The sequence below is a fragment of the Etheostoma cragini genome, chromosome 8 (genome assembly GCF_013103735.1).
Source record: "Etheostoma cragini isolate CJK2018 chromosome 8, CSU_Ecrag_1.0, whole genome shotgun sequence".
Taxonomy (NCBI): Eukaryota; Metazoa; Chordata; class Actinopteri; order Perciformes; family Percidae; genus Etheostoma; species Etheostoma cragini.
Window position 1 is genome coordinate 14,738,969 of NC_048414.1, and position 23,811 is coordinate 14,762,779.

Genomic DNA, 23,811 nt, shown 5'->3' on the forward strand with positions numbered 1-23,811 from the left:
TTTGTGTTATAATTGTCAGACATTATCACTGCTTTTTGGGATGACAGTCACTATATTGACTCTGATAATATATATATTGAATATATTGACTCTTTTTTATGTTCATGTACATAATTGAGTCATTTAATAAGTCTTTCTGGTAAGGCATCCTTTATAAATGTTTATAATTAGTAACAAATGACTTCATTAATGGTTAATAAGTCATTAATGAGTTTTTGGAGTGCCAGGCTGTGAAAAGTCCTTTGTAAAGTTATGACACCTGCAACACTAATGTTGTGGCTCTAGCAAAGGAAATGACGGTCAGTCTGTTGGTCCACCTCTTTGGACAACTATTGAAAGCATTGCCACGAAGTTAGGTACTGACATTCATGGTGCCCAGAGCATGAAGCCTAATGACTTAAGTCATCCTCTAACTTTTCATCTAGCATCATCAGCAGGTCAAACGTTTAACTTATCCAGTGAAATATTTCACAATCTGCTGCATGGATTGGCACAGTTGTAATTGTAACTTTAATGATTCTGTGACTTCTCATCTAGTGTTCATCTGGTTTTCAAAGAGCCATTGAATGGATTGCTATGAATGTACATATACATTCCCATCAGCCTCAGCTGTATTACACTGCTCTTTAGTGCTAATTAGCATTAGTTGTAGCAGCTAGCATGGCTAAATAATGTTAGTCCTGAGTACTCTTTAACAGACCAGAAAGAGTTTCATCAATGACTTTTTGGAATTAATACCCACAAGCTTCGGATGGATTATTGTAAAAATAAACAACTATGCATTAATTATTGGCATTTAGTAATGTAGACTTGATGGTGTACTAGAAAATGAGAACCATTAGTTACAAAGTTTATAAACCCCTCATAAAGTGTGCCTTAATATAAAGTGGTCTCATAAATCTAACACTTTAGACCAGATAATACCAGTGGGCAGTGGCACATTCTGCCCAGGACGGCAGACAGAGGAACACAGTGTGCAAGCAGTTCAACGTTTCTATCAACACCACATGGGGTTGTTACTTTCTTTTTTACATTGTGGCAGTTTATCTAATCACAATATGTAACATAAGCACCAACAAAGTCTATGAATATGTGTGTAAGCAATGCAATTCAATCAAACAGGCAGGTAGCAGATTTTCTATTTTGCAGTTTACATGCCACTAACTTTGCAGTTTATGCGCATTGTTTTGCATTACATTTCAGCCGTAGTGAAAAAGGTTTATACGACAACGGTAATATGCACTCTGTTTAATCAATGCCTGTTATTAACTTTAAATTGTACCCTGGTTTATCTGTCAATCAGCAGTGCACATGAGTTGAATCCTGCAAAAATTTATTTCAGAGCTAGATTGATTTGTTTGAATGTTTGCTTTAGCAAAACAAATAAATGACAAAAAAAACTTGTCATAGTTCTGTTTCTTTGTTTTTAGCTTTTAAGAGGTAGTGTTGAATTTTGGTGTGTTGAAATGTGAGTGGGTGGTGAAAGCTTGAATGAATGAATGATATTTTACCGTGGCAAGAATGTACCGTGGCAAGAACGTGTGTGTGCATGTGTGTAAACATGGGTGTAAACATGTTTGTGCGTGCGTGCGTGCGTGCAAGCGTGTGTGTCAGTGTCTGTTTGTGTACGTGTGTGCATGCGTGTGTGTGTGAGAGACAGAGCCCTGTCTAACAATAGACCGACCAGCCATAAGGGGCTGCAGTCACATGAGTAAGAAGGGCCGGGCCATGTATCCTTGATGCTCAACCTGTTTGTGAACCTCAAGGAGATGAAATCTGTTGCTTTCCCCTGAGCTTCATCTGTCTGGGTCACAGGTAAGGACTCTCTTATTTCAGCCCTGATACTTTAAATTAAAATGAAATGAAACATCTTTACTGCCTGCTAAGATCTTAAAGTATCACATACATTTACATTTTTTTCTCACCGAACACAACTGAACTTGCATCCAATTACCACTCACACAAAGGTCGAGATGACTTACTTCTCACTGGTGGTACTGCTGTTAATGCATACAATACTATTGACATTTACCTCTCTCAAAATGAACTAAATATTTGTGGAGTAACCTTTCATGGAAAACAAGTAAAGTCAATGTGCACGAACACTCTACTTAAGTAAGTTTGAGGTTGTGTTTTACTGGAGTATTTCTATTTTGTGCTACTCTACTACTTCACCCCATTTTAGATTTTCTTTCACTACTTTTCTAAAACTAAACACTAACCGCTCACACAAAATAGTTTAAGAACACTACAATATATTTACATGAATACTTGAATATAAAAAGTTGAGGTTCCGTGTGTTTTTGCTAATTTTTATTTCTACTTTCTACATCACTACATCTCTATTATGTTATACAATTATATCACTTACATTACCTTAAGGCTGTAGTAAAAGCCAGGCTTAGTGTTACCTTTCAGATTACGAGTTTAAATGCAAAACACGTGAGTTTAAAAAAAAAAGTAATTACAGCAGCATCTCAGCTGCAACATTGAAATACTCATTACAGCTTGCAACATTATTGGTTCTTAATTACATTTTGCTGCTAATACTGTAAGGGACTTACATGGACTTTTACTTTTAGCAGAGTAATTTGTTGTGACATAACAGTAAAAGATTAAAATACTTTTTCCACTACTGCCAAAGGGACCAGAGATATTAAGGTCAGTACTGGCAGTCATTTTAAACGGTGTGAACTGCGGCCATCTCATGCTCTGCTATGTTGTTTAATGATTGGACATTTTTGCCAGTCTAAAAATAAACTAATAGGGATCCATTTTGCAGAGCTCATCCATAACAAAATGTCTGACGCGGAAGAAGTCATTGAGGAGGAAGTTCAGTACGTACATTTTTGCACTGTTGTAATTTCACATGGTGATAAAATATGTTATTATGGTTTTGGATTTTGCAAATTGTGTATGCACTTTCATATTATTCTTATTCTTTTTGTCAATACTGTTGATCTTCTGAAGAGAGGATGAAGGTAAGAAAGTTGCATCTGCATCATGTTTTTATGTACTGTACCTCATTTTATTTCATTAATCATTTATGTTCCTGATTATCAGCGCATGAAGAGGTGACAGGTGAGAAAACTGTAGTTTTATTTCCCTTTTCCATCTCATGCAACAGTTTGTTTAAGCAGCAACGAGGAACTTTCAGTTTGTGTTTTTGGCGGCACCTTTGGACGATCTGCTGTCGTTAAGATCTTTTAGAGTTAGCATTACCGGGAGATGATACAGTATGGTTGCTAAATGGAGTACAACCACGTTTCACATTGTAAAGTTATTTTATGAATGAAATCGACATATTGCATACCTATCTAGGAGGAAGAGGGCCAATTCAGGTTCAGTTTTGAATTATTTACAATCCTGTAGTTGCCTCCATCTGTTGAAAGCCCGACTGAGATGGACTCGGATTTCGCCCGTTGGCTGTCAATTTCCCTTTTAGCTTTTAGTTGTTCTTCGTTTAATTTCCTTTTTTTCTGTAATGACCCTGCCCCAGGATAAGTCATAACTGCAGCAGATAACTCACAAAATAAAAATGAAGTACAGGTCTATATGGAGAAATATCCTGCTACCTTTTACCTTCGCTGGATACTCAAACACTTCATTTCCGGTGTTACGCCCAAATCTGTCTTGTGTGCTGCCCAGTTTTTGGGGCTTTTTCCGCCTTCAATTGACCGGACAGCTAGGGGGGAAAGGGGTGCAAGAGGGGGTTGGCATGCAGGGAATTGTCACAGGTCAGATTTGAACCCTGGACCTGTGGGTCGAGGCATGAAGCTCCAAGTATATGTGCGCCTGCTCTACCCACTAATCCAACCCTGCCACAATCAGATGAAAAATGAAACAGTTTCAGAAATGTTTAAAAGTACTTAAAAGTTCCTCGTAGTTAACTTAATGACCGCTTCAATAAACACTTTCTCGTCGCTCATTAATTTTTTCATGTCTTCCTTTTCCTCACACCAGATGGGTCAAAGCCCAAGCCAAAGTAAGCTCTTCCTTAGTTAAGCAGTTAAAACACCACTTAGTAATAATAATAATAATAATAATAATAATAATAATAATAATAACAATAATAATAATAACAATGAACTGTTCACTTCAACAGGTTCATGACAAATATTGCTGCCCCAAAAATCCCTGATGGTGAAAAAGTGGATTTTGATGTGAGTAAAGCTCATTAAATGCTTCCCTCTTAATATTAACATCCATCTGGATAAGATTTGGCAAACGACTGCTCCATTCTGGTTTCCCTGATTTGTTTTCCTGACCGCAGGACATCCACAGGAAACGCCAGGAGAAGGATCTGTCTGAGCTGCAGTCTCTGATCGAGGCTCACTTTATCCAGAGGAAGAAAGAGGAAGAAGAGCTCATCACTCTCGTTAACAGAATTGTGAGTTTGTCAATCAAAAAGAAACTGGTGTGTTTTGTTTGTTCCAAATCACAATGACAAGTGCATGTTTAATTTTATAGGAGAAACGACGTGCCGAGAGAGCAGAGCAGCAGAGGGTCCGGGCTGAGAGAGAGAAGGAGAGGCAGGCCAGACTTGCGGTATGATTGCAGTGTTCATTCAACTCATATCCTCAATATCCTCATGTAGCATATCATACCAGACAACATGAAATGACACCATTTTCTTCTCCTTTCCTCTTGTGCTGCATACAGGAGGAAAAAGAGCGGAGGGAGCAAGAGGAGCAACGTAAGAAGTATGATGACGATGCCAAGAAGAAGAAGGCCCTGTCAAACATGACCGCGCAGTACAGTGCTGGACAAAAGGTCGTTCAACTTCCTATCACCTATAAATGTGAAGCATAATGACCCATACAGGAACGAAAAAGTACTCAATAACCCCACTCAAGTAGAAGCCACACACATACAAATACAAAAGGAAACAAAAGTATTTTACTTTATAACTCATTTTGTTGGACTGTTAGACTAACGTCTCTTCTATTCAGCAACATTCAGCATTACGTCACCAGAAGTGGTGACGTAATGCCCTCCCGTCCATAACAGCATCACTGTGAGCTTTGTTCTTTTTTACCTTTCCAAAATAGTTTGAGTACAAAACTTAAAGGTCCCATACTGTAAAAAGTGAGAATTATGTCTTTTTTATTCTAAAATAGGTTGAGGTGCTGTACTTTTTAATGATCAAAAAGCTCAGTTCACAGAGAAATGCACACAGCCCGTATTCAGAAACAGTGGCGAGCCATCAGGACACAAATATGTAGGTAGAAAGTGCCACTACAGTGCCTACAGAACGTGCAGATGCAGAATAAACGGAAACACTGACCAATCCGAGCAGAGTGGGCTATTTCAGGAGGGGGCTTAAAGAGACAGGCGCCAAACGCAGCGTTTCAGACAGAAAATACAAGTGCATTCAGACAGAAAGTATGAATAAAAAATAATGTGTTTTTTGAACATTAAAGTATGGAAACATGTTCTAGTAGTAGGTACCTGAAATTGAAGAAAATATGGGAGCTTAAATGAACATAACATGAATGAAAATACAATTAATGGAGCAAGAATGTAGATAGAAAAAACTGGCTAAAGGTACAAAGTTATGTAATTACAGTGATTTTGAGGTACATGTACTTTAATTACGGTATTTCCATTTGATGCTGTTATACTTCTACTCCACTACTATTGAGAAGGACATGTACTTTTTACTACATTTACCTTACAGTTTAGTTTAGAAACAAACAAAATAAGTTACATCAACATGACCAACTACAACACTGAAATGTGTCTTTCACATAGTGTAAACGCAGCAGTAAAGATAATACAGTAAAATACAGTAATTAGTCTGACGTGGTGTATAACAATACAACCATCACTACATTTACTTAAGCAAAGTATCATAACTCTTAGCATAGTACATAAAAACCATTTAGTAGCTTTAAGAAAAGTTGATCAATCCCTTGTAGAAAAAAAGATGATAAAAAAAAAAAAACTACTTCTACATCTACTTTTTTTGTTGCATTCAGATTGACTTATGTGTACTTCTGCTTTATGGCCAATACAGACTGATAACAGAAAAGGAGCCAAGAAGCAAACTGAGAGAGAGAAGAAGAAGAAGATCCTGGCTGACCGCAGGAAGGCTTTAAACGTGGATCATCTGAACGAGGAAAAACTCAAGTATGTCAAAGCTGTGTATTACTGTACAGTACACCATGTCTCAAATGATGAATCCTGTCAATGGATTTTGGTTATGCAAATCTTTGGTATCATTGGATATTAAATTCTATTAATATGACCTCTGGTTGTTTGTGTTTAGGGAGAAGGCCAATGAGCTGTGGCAGTGGCTGATGGGACTGGAAGCTGAGAAGTTTGATCTCGGTGAAAAACTCAAAAAGCAGAAATACGATGTAAGTCATCCAGCACACAACAAAACAGTGGAAATAATTGACTTGGTGATGAGGTCCTCTATGAGAAACTAAAAGACTGAGATCTCAACAAACAGCTCCGGAGAAACAAAACAACCATCTTTTAACTTGACATGTCATAAATTATGTTGTCAGCATATTTCCTAGTGTAGAAAATATACTCAAGAGAAACAGTCCATGCTTGTGTGTGCATGAAGTAAGATTTAAGTGTCCGGCAAATGACAGGTGTCCTTGCTGGGTCATCAGAGGGTTTTTCAGTTCTTTCTGACAAGCTCTTCTGGACTTATCTGGTATTATGTGTGCTCTTTAAAAGGCTTAGCAAGGTTTGTGTTCTTGCAGATTAACCAGCTTCTTGCTCGAGTCCAGGACCACCAGAGGTAAATACACAAACCCCCATCTCCAAAATGGGCTCCTTCTTTCCATTATACCAATATCTACTCCCTGCCATTTCACATATATCCATTATTATAGCTATGGAAGGATCAGAGATCATGAAGTACAACCACTAATGTAAATTCTATAAACGTTAAAGCACAATTCAAACAGTCAGAATATAGATGAGCCACAACCCTCTGTGAGACCAATCGTTCTGTAACCATCTCAAACACTGGCAACTCATTGGGAATGTTCTTGCTCACTTTTTTTCATATGGCCATCATGGTTTTAATGTTGCATTGGTAGGTTCTGCATGGTAGCAGAGGCAAAAAGCTTCCTGCTGAAGTTGCATAATTACTCATGACTGCATACTTGGATACATATCTGAATAGATCTCTTTTAAAAAAAAAACAGAAATAAATGGTAATTTTATTTGCAGTCCTTAATGTGACAAATACTCAAGCTTTAGTGATACAATTAGCTGTATTCTTACAATTTTGATTTAAGCAAATGTCTTAACACGTCTGAGACAGAGAATATGCCTGTATTTAACATTAATACTGTACAAACCGAAATACACTGGTCATTCACTGTTTTGTGCATTTATTGTTTGTGTGCTGCAATTAAATGACCTCCACTTGTCCTAAAACCAGTGCGTGGCATTTGGCATTCATGTTTCTCTGCATCCTTTCAGTGCCAAAGGACGTGGCAAGGGCAAGATGGGTGGCCGGCTGAGGTAGAGGAGCAGCCAGACCAGGACGAAGCAGACCACGACGGGTCTATTATATGTGGCCATTTCACCATTGTTCTGTTGTGTTGGGTTACATGTCATTATCATATCAAAACAATAAATAAATCATTACATCCACTCTGAAAACTATGCAGATTGTCTGTTTCTGTATAATTAAGTCAAATATACAGTCCCATAACACATTGTTACCCACTTTTTAACACTTTAAGCAGCCTTGTTGAAACATGTAAACAAAGGAGCAAATATGGGTGTGATGAAGACTAGTTCCATGTCTGCATAAAAACAAAACTGTTAACACAAAACAAACGAAATTGTGGGGCCTTTTTGCCAAAAAAAAAAAAATCTAATTTAAGTACGTTTATTGAACACATTATTTTATCAACATCTAATAAAATAATTGACATGATAAAGGGAGCAACTACATGTTGCAGCATTAAGAGCACACATTCCTTCTCAATGCTCCACATAGTGGTGATGCATAACATTTATTTATTTATGGTTTCAAATACATAAGAAAAATATAATAACTAGGTCAAGAGTATGAGTGATGCTGATGATGAGGAGCTGATATGTACTGCTCTTCATTTAATCCAAGTCCTTACTTTACATTAAAACTATGTTACTATTTTTTTATACACATATCCACAACAGTGCATTTTTTAGGTTGTTCGTCTCTCCGTCTGAGGTGCTGGCAGACACAGCAGAAGGTTCTGGATGGCTCATGGGGGATAAAGAGAGACTGCCCTCACCACAGGTGGGTTTCTCGGATTTCTGCAATCACCTGGCTGGCTTTCTGCAACGCCTGGAAATCGAGATGAAAAAAATATTTATATAAATATATAAAGAGTGTAAATCCTCAATCTCAAAATTATTCCAATAGCCTCTACCTCTCCTCCTCAAAAGCTACAGTCTCAGAAATGGCACATGCTAAAAAAAAGCTCATCGTGAGACTGGCTCTAGTGGCTGTACTCCTGCACCAAGGCTGAATTTTGGGAAAGAGACTTCAGATATAATATTAAGGGTCCACTAAGGTCTATATAAAAGCATCCAAAGAGCACCATGTCATGGGACCTTTAAGGCAGGTGCTCTGTAACACATTAAAAGATTTCTTCCTAATGTGTTTACAATATAAGCGATAGAGGACACAATCCAGGGTACTCTTTCTGGGCAAAAACCTCATAAGAGTAAGAAGAAATCTACTTGATATGTCTTAACTCAAACTCCCGAAACCTCAGATAAACGTAGAGCGATGACAGCAGATGTTGTAAAGTAAATAAAGTTAATGTCTAAACAAGCCTAGGACAATGACCAAAACTCAGTGCAGACATTGTGCAAGAATTCAACCCTTTTTCACTTTGATAAAATATAAAAAGTAAATGTTTCAATGAGCGTATGACTGATCCAGTCCATTGTGACACTTAATGAACCTGTTACCTTGAGCATGTCAGCGGCCTCGTTGCGTCTCTGAGCCATGTCCTCGGACTCTGTGAGCAGGTCATCCAGCAGGCCCGTCTTGTATAACTGACCCACCAGCTCACTCTGCAGGCAGTCCTTCACATGGTTCACCAGGAAGTGCATCACAGCCTTCGGCACACTGAAGCCAGACAACAACAGAGCGGGAAGAGACAGTACAGCACATGAGAAGGAACCAATCATGTCACTATTACAAAAATGGAATCATGGTGGGTAAAAAAAAAAAAAAAAAAGGAAGACTGATTACACATGTACCTGTCCTGGATGTTCTTCCGTACAATAAGGAAGTATGACTTGATGAGTCTCTCAATGACCTCGCAGTCCCTCTGCTCCCGAGAAGACAACTTCCTGGACACTGGAACAGGCTGGCAATGAAAAAAACACATTGACATATTTTTTTTTTTTTTTTACTACAAAACCGGAATCATTCAGTTGGACTTTAAAATAAATTAAATTTCCATGACTATGTTTTCCTGAAATTCTCAGTTGACGTTATACAATAAGAATAAAAATCTGTGTTAACAATATATTAAATGACAATGTATGTGGTTAACAGTGTAATTCGTAACATTGCGCCCCAAACAGAACGTTAACACAGTGTGAAATATATTTTTTATTAAAAGTGTTTTTTATTTTTTATCAGATACTATTATGCTTTGTTAAAAAACGTATTAACTCTGTAGCTAACATCAGCGGTAGCTAGCAGTTCTGTTCTGTCGACAACATTGCTCAACATACGTCACATACGTGGTTCTGATTGGTTGTAGATCTATCCAATTGAGTGCTGAGGCATTTTCTTTCCTGGTTCGGTAGAAACACGTCCCATATTCACAGCCCAATGGAGCAGTATAAGACTAGAATTTGAGTATGAAGATGTCAGGCTAGTCACGACCCTATACGTATCTACAAATGCAAATTTCTTACCACATCTAGCAGGTTGACAGCATAGCCCTTATGTGGGTTTGCATGGAGTGGGGCCTGGAGCATGGCTCTGTCAGTAGCTGGTCCATCCTCTCCCTTCTTCAACATGCCCCTCCAGTTCCCCGTCCCGCCGTCTGTCTGCTCGCTGGCAGCACCGCTCTGAGCGCCACTGGCAGCTGCCTAAGGGGAGGAGAGAGACGGGGTAAGGATGTAGGATGAATCCTGCACATGACCATGCACACCTGACCACGCACACGCACACACACACAAGCAGGAAATGCATCACGTGTAATTAAGGTTAATACACTATCCACCCAGTGCACAGAGGTAAAGAAAATGAATGTTAACTTAAAATTGTTTCAATTACTAGCATGCCCAAGCCTTCTTTACTTTAAAGAAGTTCATCTGAGTATTGCTCATTCTTCTAACTTAGAACTGAAACCCTGACAGGTAGAGCACATAAATGATTGATGATAGGAAAATATAGATCCCAAAAAGAGATATTTTGCTATCTAAATACAGTCTAAAATGCTGGTATTGGTATCGGCGAGTAGCGGAGTTTATGCACCGATAGATAAACTGTACATAATATGTAATTTAGCTTTCTTCACGTTTTTTTCCGTTATGACTCACTATCAAACTGGATAATAAAACAAAGTTCTATGGTGATTCTTCTCTGTGTTTCTTAATGTTTCACAAAGAGTTTTACCTGAGTCATACCGAACAACAAGTATAGAAATCACAGCCATACAGCGATTGTAGTATACAGCTGTTAAAACATAATCAAATACATGTAAAAGGTATATTTTGACACTACATATTTTTTTGAGTCAGTTCAAATATGTTCTGACCAATACCTTAATTTTTTGCTCCAAGTAAAAAAAAAAAAACACAACTAAAAACGGTAAGACGACGTCTGACAGTAGAATCTGCAGGGCATACGTCATCCTCCCGTGACACGGATAACATCTCTATGGAGCGATAAGACATAGTCCCGTTGGAGAATAAAAAGAATCACAGTGCAGCCCGGTGCAGCGTTGGTGCTGGTGCCTCAGGCGAGAGCGGACAATGCTGGTGCACGGAGCACTTCAAAATGTCCACAACATGTCTATCTAACCTGCGGTGTTCAGCCATAAAACCGCCTCACCAAGAGGGAGGGAGAGAGAGAGATGGTATGTGTTGTGCCAATTCTTGACTCCTTTGTGGTTTGATAAACAGTAAATTGTTTACATTAAGTGCCATACTGCAGTTTTCCAAGATTCTGTAGCTGCAATATGGTTGCCATGGTCATGTCCAACTATTATCCACACCCCCATTCTCTGTTTTAGATAGAACGTTAACTGTTGGACAGGAAGTACTACTGGGTGGAAGGGGCCTTTAATACGGCCACAATTATAGAATTGCGGAGTTGGTTAATTCTTTAGGGAAAGTGGACTGAATCTTTGTCTGCATAAGCAGTTGTAAAAGATCTGTTATTAAAGTCAAAAAACTGAAAAAATCGTGAAGACTGGCTGTACCTTGTCTCTGGGGACAGCAGAAGGCAGGTCTCTCATTCTGTTGCGTCTCTGCTCCTATGAAAAAGAAATGCAACTCAACAGTGTTCCGTGCCTTAATATATTAGGTACATACATTGATATATTGTTTGATAAGACAAGCTTTTTGCTCTCTTTGGGGAAAAGGTTTTCTTTAACATTGGTTTAACTTAACATAATGTTATGTAAAAGGTTTTACAGAAAATTTGCTGCTGAGCATCTTACATAGATTAGATGACTGTAGTTTTGCTGTTCTCCACGATGAGATTTGTAATGTTAAACAATTAAAGCTGAGAAATGACACAGTTAGCATGATCAGGCTGAGATCCAAGTTCACCTCGCAATTTTCCTGGCCACTTAAGGGGCAGCAGAAAAAAATGTGAACGTAAGTCAATAAGTGCTCACTTTTAACTCTGTAAACACCATGTAAAAGATGCATTAATAAGTTAGCTTCCATTCAAAGGAGTGTGACGGTGTCTTACCTCTATGTTATTGTTCATGAGGCCACAGGCATCGGCAAAATCAGGGTGCTTTGTGTTGATATAGGCCAACTCAATGGCAACCAGGTTGTGAACCTGAAAATATATATTGATTAATGACAATTAGGAAGTCCATAAACATCCCTTTAAATGCTCAGAGGTATTTAGTTTTAGCAGGTTCTGACCATTTCATTGGTGACTGGGAGCCTCTTTCTGAGTAACGAGGTGACCACTTCTACTATGGCATCATGGAGCTTTGGAAACCTCAGCAACTCCTGCAGAGATAAAGCATTGTCACCATTGTCATACTTAGGGTTTGTTTGTATTGAATACTCTAGTAGAATGGTGTGGTTAGTCCAGAGCGGGAAAGAGGTGACAACAGTTTTGTGGATTTACAGCACGCCTCTGTGCTTTAGTTGTTGTAATGTGTATCTGTGTATGTGTGACCGTGTTTCTCACCTGTGTGCTGTAGTTGCTGCAGTGCTGGATAATCCTCTGCATCTCCTCGTGAACCAGCTCTACGCAGCGCAGACTGGGATCCTCCAGGCGCTTGACCTGTCGCTTCACCAACAACTCAAAGGAAACCTCGGGCACAAATAAAGCAGGCCTCGGGCCCTGTCAAACCCAATGAAACTATAAGTCTTCAAAAGATGCCATTTACAACACAGATTACAAGTTAAAGAGGAAGCAGAGACCCACCGTTGCATTTCTGATTGCTGTCAGCACATCGATGGTTGTCAGACCACCCAGAGGATCTACTGACTCCAATGTGCGACCAAATGTTTCATGAAATATGTAACAGATTCTCGCTCCACCACATCTGAAAGAAAGGAGTGGAAACTACATTAACATACAGGAAGAATTAACTTGAGCATTTAGAATTGTATTGACGCTAGCACCCCATAGTGGTGTATGAAGGTAAATGTAATTATGAAATTGTGTAACTCACAGTTCAGTTGTCTCAATGTATTTAGCTGTGCCCTCTATGGTGTGGCAGTACTCTGCAGCAAACTTGGTGATGAGCTGCAACAACGTGGAACTCTTGTCCTCCACAGGTTCACCATAACTGTTGAGTAATGACTGGTACTGCGATGCCAGCACATTGATCCTCGTCTTCAGATCAGGAAGACAGTCTCTGATGTGGTGCATGAGTAACCTATGATACGATAAAGAAATCAGTTTACACATTGAATGGGAAACTAAGAGGTTGCTGCCCAAACAGTACAGATCTAGTAGTACTAGGACGGGGCGGATGTCCCGTTATTTCATTATGTAGGGCCACTTTTAAGCGCACATGCCTTGTCAGAAATACTGCCTCCAATTTGTTGACAGACTTGACACTATGCATCATGGGATATATCAATATATATATATATATATTCCAACTCCATACCTGTTCAACGTTCTGGCCAGATATTTGGTTCCATTTCTGTTTGCAAGGGAGGGGTATTTCTTTTGTAGGAAGGCGTATTCATCACGGATGGCATCTGCCACCAACTTCTTCTGATTAATATCCAACTGACTCCTGCACACAACGCACACACAAACAAGTAATAGTCATGGATGTTAGTTAGTCTTAGACATGGCCTGTTGTGCATGACCACTACCAACAACCACTGACACAAACTCAGATCAAGGTGATATCAAAGGAAATGGTGTATAAGAATCAAGTGGAAGGTATTTAATTTTCTACATGGTCATAAAAATCGGAATTTTAGCAATACATTTAAATGGCAATGATAGCAAATATAGCTATGTTAAAAGCAAGGACGCTCCAGATGCAACCAAATGATAAATGTAAATTGAACATAAAGAGTGAAACTTTCCAGATTATAAGAAATCCTTCCCACCTTTTTTACCTTCAGAGAGGTTTGTACTGTATTTATTTATTTAAAATCTTGTTTGTTGGTACTGTGTCCCTGCCATTTGTTTTCAACTTTGTATTTTTTTTTTTAAATTGTGTCGAAGCCAATAATAATGTTAGTTCCTTCTTACCTTACTTCCATTCTAACAAACTACCTAGAGTAATGTGGCAGAGAAGTGCACTGTTACCTATTAACGACTCCAATTAAACCCAGTTTGACAGGAATGACCCTGCCCATCAACACATCCATGGCATCCGTGCCAGCATCCATCAGATCCAGCTTGGTCACCACTGCTAGCGTCCTCCTGCCTGAAGACAGAGAAATCATACATAACTGCCTTCAAAAAACAACAAGACTGAGGCAGGAAATGCAGAGCCCAATATCTCAAAATGTCTTCAAGGGGCTTTAAAATCTGTATAGCATACAACACCCTCAATCTTTGATTCAGATCAGGAAAATCTCATGAACAGAAGAAAGTGAAGGAAGAATAAAAAAAGAAGGCCATTTACCATCAGGGTCAACCTCGCGAGCTACTTTCAGGGCCTCGGAGGTTGCCATGTCTGTATTGGCAGCAGTCACAGCCAGGATGATGGAGTTGGGGTTGAAGATGTACTTGAAGATCAATTCTCTGATCTGCAGCTCTATGTCTTTGGGTTGGTCACCCACCGGTACCTGTTTTAACAAATACACACACACACTTTGACTTCAACCATGAAATTCATTAGCAGGATCATTTAGAGTACATAGAGCGCTGGACACGGGAAAGCAAAGGGGAAACTTATCTCACCTTTGTAATGCCAGGAAGGTCCACCAATGTAAGGTTCACAACGTGTGGTGAGAAGATTCTCAGGTGAATGGGTTCATTACTAATACCCTGAAAAAAAAAGAAAACTTTGGTTACTGATGGCTGATTTGGCCTCAGAGGTTGACTAAAATCTCAGTTTGATGCTGATGTTTAGAGACCATCCAGTTTATCCATGGAGATCATTTCTCGTCTGGCAACTTTTAGTTTCCTCTTAATGGTCATAATAAACATACCTTGTTATTGCCAGAAATTCTTTGTGTTTCTGCTTCAATTTCTTGCCTGATCTCCTCAAAATCTGTGTAGATCTGGAAGAGCAATTTAACCATGAAAGACCCCAATATGTTAGCAACAACAACGCAAGCAGCGGCTCCTGATATTCAAACAACAATTACAACATAGATTGACAAAAAATAGGACATGACAGAGTTTGTTTTCAAAGACACTTCCTGTTTAGTGTCATGAGGCCATCAGCACATATAAAGGGACTCTTTGTTAAAACGTAATGAATGTGCACCTCAAGAGACACGATTCGGTCTTGGAGGACATTTGCCAAACAGCTAAACACATATGTGCCTGATCTCAATACAGAATAGGCAAAATACAGTAAACATGCCACAGAATGTCTTCGAGTAGCTAATCCATAAATGTCAGTGAATCAATACAGGATCCAGAACAAGGGTACTCCATGAGACGCAGTACTGCTATTATTGTTATCTGGCAAACAAGACTGAGGACATGAGGGTGACAACTCTACCTTGTTTTTGGTGTGTAGAAATTTGCCCCATTCCTCTCCGTCAATTCCTGCCGAAATAAAAAGTTGAGGACAGATGTTTCAGTTACTAATATAACAGCTGTGGCTTTGAGGTCACTGTTTCTATTATTACCAGCACTATTTTTCATAAGAGGATATTGTTGTTAGCAAAAATGGGATGGAAAAACTCCTCAGAGCAAAATTCCATAGCTGAAGAGTAAAAAAGAATAGAAAATAAAAAAAACACAGATGAACAACTGCTGTTTTCAGAAAACAGTCATGCAAGCAAATAAAAAACCTAAAGCAAAAAAACAAAACACGTGCACTTTTGGAAGCAGGGACCTAGAAAAAAAAAGTAAAGCAATAACTAGCATTGCAACAAAAACAAGGAATCAACCTAATTTCATGGGTGGAGTCTGTCATCTTAGAGGAATCTCTTTTTTGAGGACATCACAGGGATAGTTTGAAAAATGTAAAACTAAGCCCAAAATTATTTGACAGGATTCTGCTCATTTACTTTGTCTAACTTCAACTGACAGAGACCAGCCTAAATTGAGGGGAGAGCTTGAACTGAATAAAATGAAGCCACATGGTTTGGCAGCTTGGAAAAAGCTACACAAATACAAGCAGGATTGGGTAGAATGGGCAAAAAAAGACTGGGAGGTTATGTAATATACAACACAGTAAGGCAAAGAACAAGCAAAAGGAGACCTCTGTAAAGGCGTCCATTTTTCTTGGATTCTGTGGCTAAAGAGAAATGACAGGAGACAAAATGGTTAGCCTGGCTATCCGCAGCTCCTGCCTGACCGTAAGGCCTTTACCAGAGAACTGTGTTGAATAAATGCCGAACCTTGGAACAGGACAAGTCTCACTGTAACACCATCAGACTCATGCCCAAAGGTCTGAGACCGCCACATCCTATTAGCTGACCAGTAAAATAAAAGTGTGGGAAATGTCCCCGCTGTTTTTTCCACTGAGAGGTGGGTAGATAGTGCTACGTTAAACTGCTATGCTTTTTACGATTTAAAAGCATTCCATAGTTGAATATATAATTATTATAGCACTGTAGCAGAGATTTCTCATGAAAAACGAAAGTGAACATGAGAAAGTGGATTGTAGTGGTACACCACTTAGTCTGCTACATTTCCCAATATGGTGTTATCATATTTTGCCAGGGTAATAAATCAGCAGATAGCTTATTGATGATGTATCATATTAGTGTAAATGTGGCTGATAAGTAAGTTGAAATTGCAGTACGGAAAAGTTAAACTGGTTTTGAGGTCATTTATAAACAGGGTCATCTTTACCTAATTTTTTTTAAAACACGCCCCAAAAAAAAATCCAGCACCGGCCTATAATGCATGTACTGTAAATTGTGTATATGTAAAAATATTGAATATAATTTGTACAGAAATAACAGAGAGGACAATGATGTTACCATTCTCTTCACTGGACTTTCTGCGGTCCTCTGGATCGATGTGCACTAGCTGTAGGATGAGGGGCCGGCGTGTGACGATGCCAGTGCCACGTGGCAGGACGTCCCTGCCAACCAGGCTCTCTAAAACTGAACTCTTCCCACTGCTCTGAAAACAACAACAACAACAACAACAACAACAACGTTGTCATCATCATAAACAACACCATTAGTGGGAAGTATTAATGACAAGCTTAACAAGAGAATTCTGTCTTATTATTGAGCAGACAAAAAACACTGTGCTGAGGTTGACCAATTGACAGTACTTCTTTATGGGTTATTTCAACACTTTTAGCTAGTTGTCACAACAAAGAACTTTTTTCCATTTTGCATTCTGCCTAAAAGACCTCATGTAGGCCCTAAAAATGTTCCTGCTTTGGGGGTAGTCCTTTCAGCTGGCCCAGGGTATTGAGGTGAAGTTAGCAGTGCTGAACGTCACACACTGATCGAGAACAAACCTGGTAGCATCTTCAACTGTACAGTTTTCATTCACACAAGCACCAGGTGCAACTAAGAGGACATTTCTGGTTTATTGTGTGATTGAGCTCTTAATTGGAATGGTGCTGATTTCCCCAGTAGGAGAGGAGGACTAAAATGTAATCAGTTACATCCTCTGTAGCAGTAAACCTAATGTTGTTTTGACTGATAATAATAGGCTTATTAATAGACCTGACAGAGATAAGAAATACTTGGCATCAGGTATCTGTTAACAGTCTCTAACTCAAAGTATTTACAGAACTGGGCCTTTGTGAAGCCCTTGCAAGGACAAACATAACAAATCAGGCATTTAAAATATCCCTTGACTTTCCATGTCACTGAAACACCATCAGACGCTTGCCAAAAGCTCTGAGACAGACACATCCTATTAGAGGACCAATTAGGCTTTGTTAACGGAATGTGGTTAGGGGGACAGTGTATAAGAGAAGAAGAAAGGTGTTGATCCAACTTCATGGTCCTTAGTAGTTTGTATTGCTGTTGAATTATACTGTGTATTACCTATGTGTTTGTAATATGTATTTCACCCTATTTATAATGATGTTAGTATAACAACCCTGTATTAATGTAGGACTTGTTGCAAGGCTTTGGTTTTAGCTAGGTGTATCTAATAAACATTATATTATACCTCAGAATATTATGTTGTTTGTGTGTGTGTGTGTATGTGTGTGTGTGTGTGTGTGTGTGTGTGTTAACGGAACATATTTGTAATATCCAACATAGCAAATCATGTTTTCACAGAGCCAGAAACCTGATAATGTGAATGTGAGGAGAGGAATGTGTGTACGTTTAATAATCCATAACAAATAATCTAAATAAGAAGGAAATCTTTTAGGATAGTGATCTGAAGACTATGGGGATAAATGCTCGTTCCCTTAATGTTAACTGTCAGCCAAAAACATTGTTAGCGTACGTACGTTCTGTTTATACTGCAAGTAAAATCACTAGGGCTAAGGCTATGAGCTGCTAAGTAAATTAGCTTAGATTTAAAAAGGTTACGTTTATGTCACGCTAATCTACACAGTTGTGCGTACTACACCTGCATGGAACTGAAAGAAAAATTGAGGTTTACATACCAGAGTTAGCCAAAACAATAAGTTGGCGCAGGCTAACTTACTTGCTAGGCATAAAGCAAAGTGACGTTTCTCACCTGAGTTCCCACAACAACTATCTGCGGCAGTTGAATTATGTCCGTGCCGACCGTGTTAAATACATCCTGCAGTTTGTTTACGACAGGTATGAGGGCCTCCATGAGCTTCGATACTAGTCCCGACCTGTCAAATAGGAAAGTTAATGTACTCTGTCAAACAGGGGTTCAACAAAGTCATTCAATGTCTCACGGCTAAAGCTACTGGCGTCTCTTTGGAGAATCTGCCAACAACTGCGCACACAGTTGGTCAGGGTACAACCATGGGAGTTGTAGTTTAATAGAGTCCCACTCAACACAACTGTGATCGGGGTTTGACTTTAGCTGAACTACATAATCTACGGGTGACATCATACTCGTGTTCTACCAATGAAAATAAAGACAATTATTTTTCCTCTCCGCAACCGTCACTAAGGTAAGTACCAAAATATTTATGTGAAAGCAGTCATGAAAAGACATGCATATGCTGAAACCATATGTTAAAAACCATAGTTAATAACGGTACAACTTTATTTACTTTATAGTCAAGGGCTTAGATGAGCTAACTGGCGAATTTCTGGTAAACAGAAAATTGACTTTTATGGGAACTTCACAGTATGTAGCTAACGTTAACCCTGAATAAGTCATCCGTTTAAATATCGTTGGTAAGCTGTGGTCTGATGATTCTGACTCACAAGTAAGCATCACCAACGTTGTTTTAAAAAACAAAACAAATGTTTAAAGATGGAATATGCCCCATTTTGGTAACGAATAAACAATATTCTCTTGTCTTGCTCAAAAATAAGTAAAGAGAAGGACGCTCACTTTGGTCTCTACTTTTTATTTCTTAAAACACATTTTATACACAATAAGGTGCCATTTACTATAAACAACACTATCAATATAGGAAATAAACACGTGCACTACAATGTGAAAGAAGCATGTAACTTTACAGTTTTAAAGTTGAGGTAACAGATATGTTAAGAAAACAATATAATGGGGGTTGTATCAACTAGCTAGTTAACCAGATTCAGAGAATGTGCTGAACATTGATGTACTTATACATAATATTTCTTTAGCATTGTAGGACTGCAGTATTCTTACAGTGTTTATAAAAAAGCAATAGTTTACACTGTTATATAAAATAAATACAAAAATAAACCATGTGACTGGTACAATAAGATGTCATGTAGTACAAACTATTGTCAGTTTACAGTTAAATTGGTGAATTGTGTCCGCCATGCCAGTCAAACATGCTAATTCATATTTTAGGATTTTTGGTTATATTTCAAGCATTGTAACTGGAAATTAAAATGTAATACTCTTCATCTAGAAACTATTGTGCGATTTAGAAATGATTTGTCACTTGTTTTGTATTAAAGATAGCCTCAATACAGATTTAAAAATATTTTACAACTGCATTGATTTAACCAAATATTTGAATTAAATTAGGTTTAACAACAAGTGCTCAAATATATGGGGTTCAAAAAATGTGACTGGCAGTGTTGGGTACATGAATATTTCAACAGGATGTAGTACAAACAGCAGTCAAACAAGCAAACACGTGGAGGGTCACAGATTTTTGTGGACATTGCAGACATAATTAAAACTCCACGGGCTTCTATTGTTTTTACCTTTTGTTTTTTAAGACACACAATGGCAAAAACTATACAAAAGGAACTGAAAACTGTCCAAACAACAGGGAGGAAGTAGTCAACCGACACACGAGTGAAAGATTATGTATGATTGTTTTATTTTTCCAAACAGTAACATTACACTATCAAATAAGGTGCGCAAAAAACCCTGACAAAATACTCCGCCAGCTCGTTTGAACAGTAAGGGAAAAACTACAATCATGTACAAGTCAATGAGCAACCACAGGTAAAAGCTTGGACAAAACATAGCTTATTTGAACTTAGACTTAAGAAAACTGAGGGTTCACTGTTTGCCATCCTGAGCCTCAATGTCAGATATCAACGTCAGTGCTCAAATTTCACAGCATTTGAACCATGTGGCTTTCCATTACCCTATCAATACAACTGTATTGTATACTGTTTAGGGGTGGAACGGAACACAAAAGTCAGTTCGGTTCATACCTCGTTTCAGACATCATGGTTCGGTACGCGTTCGGTGCAAGGGAGGGAAAAGCAAAGCACAAATGCAGAAGGCAATTTTATTGGATTGTTTATGTCTCGGGCTGTACCACCTAATGCCATACAGTCTCTCTCCTGAGCTAACTGCAACAGCCTAAAGTGTGTAAAGTAAGATGTAAACAGTGAAAAATTAGAGCACCACATCATCTCCAGACTCCATCTGTAAATTGTAAACAAAATAGGACAATCAGCTATAAAACTGAAAATACAGCGTCTCTGTTCTCTGACAAGACAAACTAAACCTGATTATGCAATGTAATCACGACGTCTGCCGGCCATTTTTCACCGCGGAAAGCTGCTCCCTGCCTGGCTAATACGGCTAATACAGTTAGCCTGAAGAAACAAGGCATCTGTCCTAACTAACATTACAGTTCGGAGCCACAACGCTGTAAATGTGACACTAATCTACAACATTAGTCTTATCCACCACTCTTTCACCTATACTACTATAACTGACTGGGAAACTGAAGTTTTCCCAAACTTGCGGTCTTAAAGAGAATGGCGGGTCCTCTAACTCTTTGCCACAACTCGCCATACACTTCCTTCTGTTAGCTCTAACTCACAAAAAAACGCACACATACGTGGAACACACCGTTTCGGTTCAATACATGAACCATTCCACCCCTAATACCGTTGAGACAATTTTGAGTCAGACGTAATTTTACATTGCATCTTAAGATGCAGTACAGTCTGTGTATGTGGTTACCATATTTCCTCTGCGCTGTGTCACTGTTCTACAGTGTTGCTTTGATCCACCATGAAACCTGTTGTCAGTCTGTTTGGTGTGTCTGTCAAAGGTAAACATTCGCTCTATGTCGTCATGCATGTCATCAAAGATACCTGCTCCAAAACCTCCTTGAAAGTGTCTCTTATGTCTGCTGTGGGACTCTTTGTGGTACCTTGAGTGTTCATCAAAGTGTCTTCGGTGGCTAGCATGCCTGTTCTGGCTGTAAATATCAAAGTCCTTGAAAATGTCATCAAAGTTAAAGCTGAAAGGTTGGTGGGCACCTTGTCTATGTCTGCCTTGCGTTTCCCCACTAAAGTATGCAGAGATGTAACCAAACTGGTCATATTGTCTTCTTCTAGTTCCATCTGATAAAGTTTCATATGCTGCACAAAGAAAGAAAAGAGAGTCAGTTAGGGCTGGAGTAGTTTAGTTCATTAACATTTCAAATTAACATTTTAAATAGGCACGGTTATAGTGACAAATGCCTAACTAAGGTCATGGCAAGTGTAATACATGGTTATTTGCAAGCTCAGACATATTTATCCCCCAGAGTTCTTGAATTGAAATTCAGACAGGCTAAACAATACTTTCATCTCTACGCTGGACAAAATGTTACATTACAATTCAGTACGTCTGACAAGAAATTATTTTTCTGTAACTGTACCTTCAGCAATTTCTCTAAATCTCACTTCAGCGTCAGGGCTCTTGTTCTTATCTGGGTGATGTTTCATTGCAAGCTTGTGGAAAGCTTTTTTTATCTGTCGCTCAGTAGCATCTTTAGGCACTCCCAGTATGTCATAATAGTCCTTCTTGGCAAGTATTAGCTCTGTTATCATGAGGATGCACACTGCAAACGTTACAGCAGACTGTGCAGTTGCCATGGCTGTGATGCCCCCTGCATTGAAGAGAGAGAAAACGATCAGTTGGTAAGAATAAAATGTGTTACATGCAGTAAATCAAACGAGAGTTATAGAATTAGTTAATTAACTAACTAATATGAGTGTTAACACATCTGGAGAAGAGAGATAGTTAATAGCTAGCGTGTAGTTACATTATTTTTTTCACACAGAAACACTACAATATGAACTACTTTCAACTGATTCATTTGTTGGTTAAGAGATTGCGGCCGTAGCGTTTATACCTGTTCTTTCTTTGCGTTAGCTTGGACTAATGAAGCAACAATTGCCCTATATTTAAATAATTTCGACAATAGACATTTTGCTCTCCAGGCAGTCTAACGAACAGATATCATATACATTTATTTATTTAAAATAATATTTTACCAAAGTTATTTCAATGAAACCTTACCCCTGACGTTAGCTAACACAAGGCATAGACCCTGTATTTTCTTTTAAACCCACACTTACCTTCTTGGGGGGGCACGAGCGCTGTTCAGTTGGCGTGCAGTTCTGCCTTTACCGACCTATCTATCTTAACATGACTATGCTCAGTTGTTAAAAGGAGTTGATATCAAACGCAGCACCATCACTTTACAGACGTAGCTATTCTTCGATCCCATCGATTAGGAGTCGTTTCAGTTCTGTCCTGGTTCTGCCCAGTTGGTTCTGCCCATAGACAGTTGGTTCCGCCCTCCTCTTTCTTCTTCTTCTTCTTCTTGTTTCCGGCAGGCTAGACGCAACTATGCCGTTTTGCTGCCCTCCACTGTTCTATAATTATATATTTTTATATACTCCAGTATTTAGCAGGTACTCCAACAGTTTCTCCAGTAGCTCCCAGTTCCCTGAACAGTTAATTCCTTTGACGAGTGTCCTAGTACACGCTTCGCTGTTTTCCTTGTCTCCACATTCCCACTTTCCATCAGATGTTTACCTATCAGAGCCAGCCCACTCCTCAGCACATGATGGCCAAACCTCAATCTGGAAAACATTACTGCATCTCTTCTTTGACATCTATAATCACATCTTTCTTTCTCCATCATTCTTTGTAGCCTACTGAATAATAACTTCTCCCCTTTCTTTTACAATCCCATGAATTTTGCCACCTTTCTTTTACTGACCTACTTATTATTTCTGTGTAATCTGGTGACCCATACTGCAAATCAATTTGAACTTTCTTTCTCCACTGGTTTCTTTGCCACCTCATCTGCCTCCTCATTACCCTCCACACCCATGTGTGCCTGAACCCACAAAAAACCCCACCACATGCAACCCCTGAAGAATTCACACTAGTAGATCAGGCTTGGACTTAGTTTTGGTATCTTTAATTGTAATAAGGGTTGCTGCTGAATCAATACGACTGAATGCTCCTGTTTGATTTCTTCAACCCACCCAACTGCCACCTCTGCAGTGAATACTTACAAATGATCCTGAATCCTACAACCTTTTTTATAACCTGATTCAGGTATGCTAATACCAAAAGCCACTTTACCACTCTCAGGATCCCCTGACCCGTCAGTATTAATTTGTAGGTGCCCACCCCATATTTGACACTGCCGGGCCTCTCCTCCTCCACAGCCTCTGACATCTTTCTTTTGTTTTTTTTCA

The 23,811-nt window shown here is 38.9% G+C and overlaps 3 protein-coding genes across 5 annotated transcripts; 1 reads left to right on the plus strand and 2 right to left on the minus strand.

Moving 5' to 3' along the window:
• The first annotated feature begins 1,685 nt into the window (after positions 1 to 1,685).
• tnnt2d (troponin T2d, cardiac) lies at positions 1,686 to 7,626 on the plus strand. Of its 2 annotated transcripts, XM_034879758.1 has the most exons (13): positions 1,688 to 1,815; positions 2,783 to 2,837; positions 2,971 to 2,981; positions 3,064 to 3,081; positions 3,964 to 3,985; positions 4,106 to 4,163; positions 4,274 to 4,390; positions 4,471 to 4,548; positions 4,663 to 4,773; positions 6,020 to 6,132; positions 6,272 to 6,362; positions 6,720 to 6,757; positions 7,450 to 7,626. In XM_034879758.1, the coding sequence occupies exons 2-13, from the start codon at positions 2,800 to 2,802 to the stop codon at positions 7,493 to 7,495; spliced, it is 741 nt and encodes a 246-aa protein (XP_034735649.1). In that variant the 5' UTR covers positions 1,688 to 1,815; positions 2,783 to 2,799; the 3' UTR covers positions 7,496 to 7,626. The 2 variants fall into 2 exon arrangements, with proteins under 2 accessions (XP_034735650.1, XP_034735649.1); XM_034879759.1 differs by lacking the exon at positions 3,064 to 3,081 and having other exon boundaries at positions 1,686 to 1,815.
• Positions 7,357 to 18,706, minus strand: dnm1l (dynamin 1-like). Of its 2 annotated transcripts, XM_034879694.1 has the most exons (19): positions 18,452 to 18,706; positions 16,771 to 16,915; positions 16,044 to 16,079; positions 15,336 to 15,382; positions 14,815 to 14,886; positions 14,564 to 14,650; positions 14,286 to 14,448; positions 13,964 to 14,084; positions 13,305 to 13,436; positions 12,861 to 13,067; positions 12,611 to 12,731; positions 12,371 to 12,526; positions 12,097 to 12,186; positions 11,915 to 12,007; positions 11,418 to 11,471; positions 9,904 to 10,080; positions 9,235 to 9,344; positions 8,941 to 9,100; positions 7,357 to 8,308 (listed from the first exon to the last, which is right to left on the minus strand). In XM_034879694.1, the coding sequence occupies exons 1-19, from the start codon at positions 18,551 to 18,553 to the stop codon at positions 8,252 to 8,254; spliced, it is 2,130 nt and encodes a 709-aa protein (XP_034735585.1). In that variant the 5' UTR covers positions 18,554 to 18,706; the 3' UTR covers positions 7,357 to 8,251. The 2 variants fall into 2 exon arrangements, with proteins under 2 accessions (XP_034735585.1, XP_034735586.1); XM_034879695.1 differs by lacking the exon at positions 16,044 to 16,079 and having other exon boundaries at positions 18,452 to 18,705.
• A 2,521-nt stretch (positions 18,707 to 21,227) lies between these two features.
• dnajb9a (DnaJ heat shock protein family (Hsp40) member B9a) lies at positions 21,228 to 22,940 on the minus strand. Its single transcript, XM_034879762.1, has 3 exons — positions 22,675 to 22,940; positions 21,972 to 22,202; positions 21,228 to 21,690 (listed from the first exon to the last, which is right to left on the minus strand). Exons 2-3 carry the CDS (start codon positions 22,186 to 22,188, stop codon positions 21,254 to 21,256), a joined length of 654 nt encoding a protein of 217 aa, XP_034735653.1. The 5' UTR covers positions 22,189 to 22,202; positions 22,675 to 22,940; the 3' UTR covers positions 21,228 to 21,253.
• Between the last annotated feature and the right edge of the window lie 871 nt (positions 22,941 to 23,811).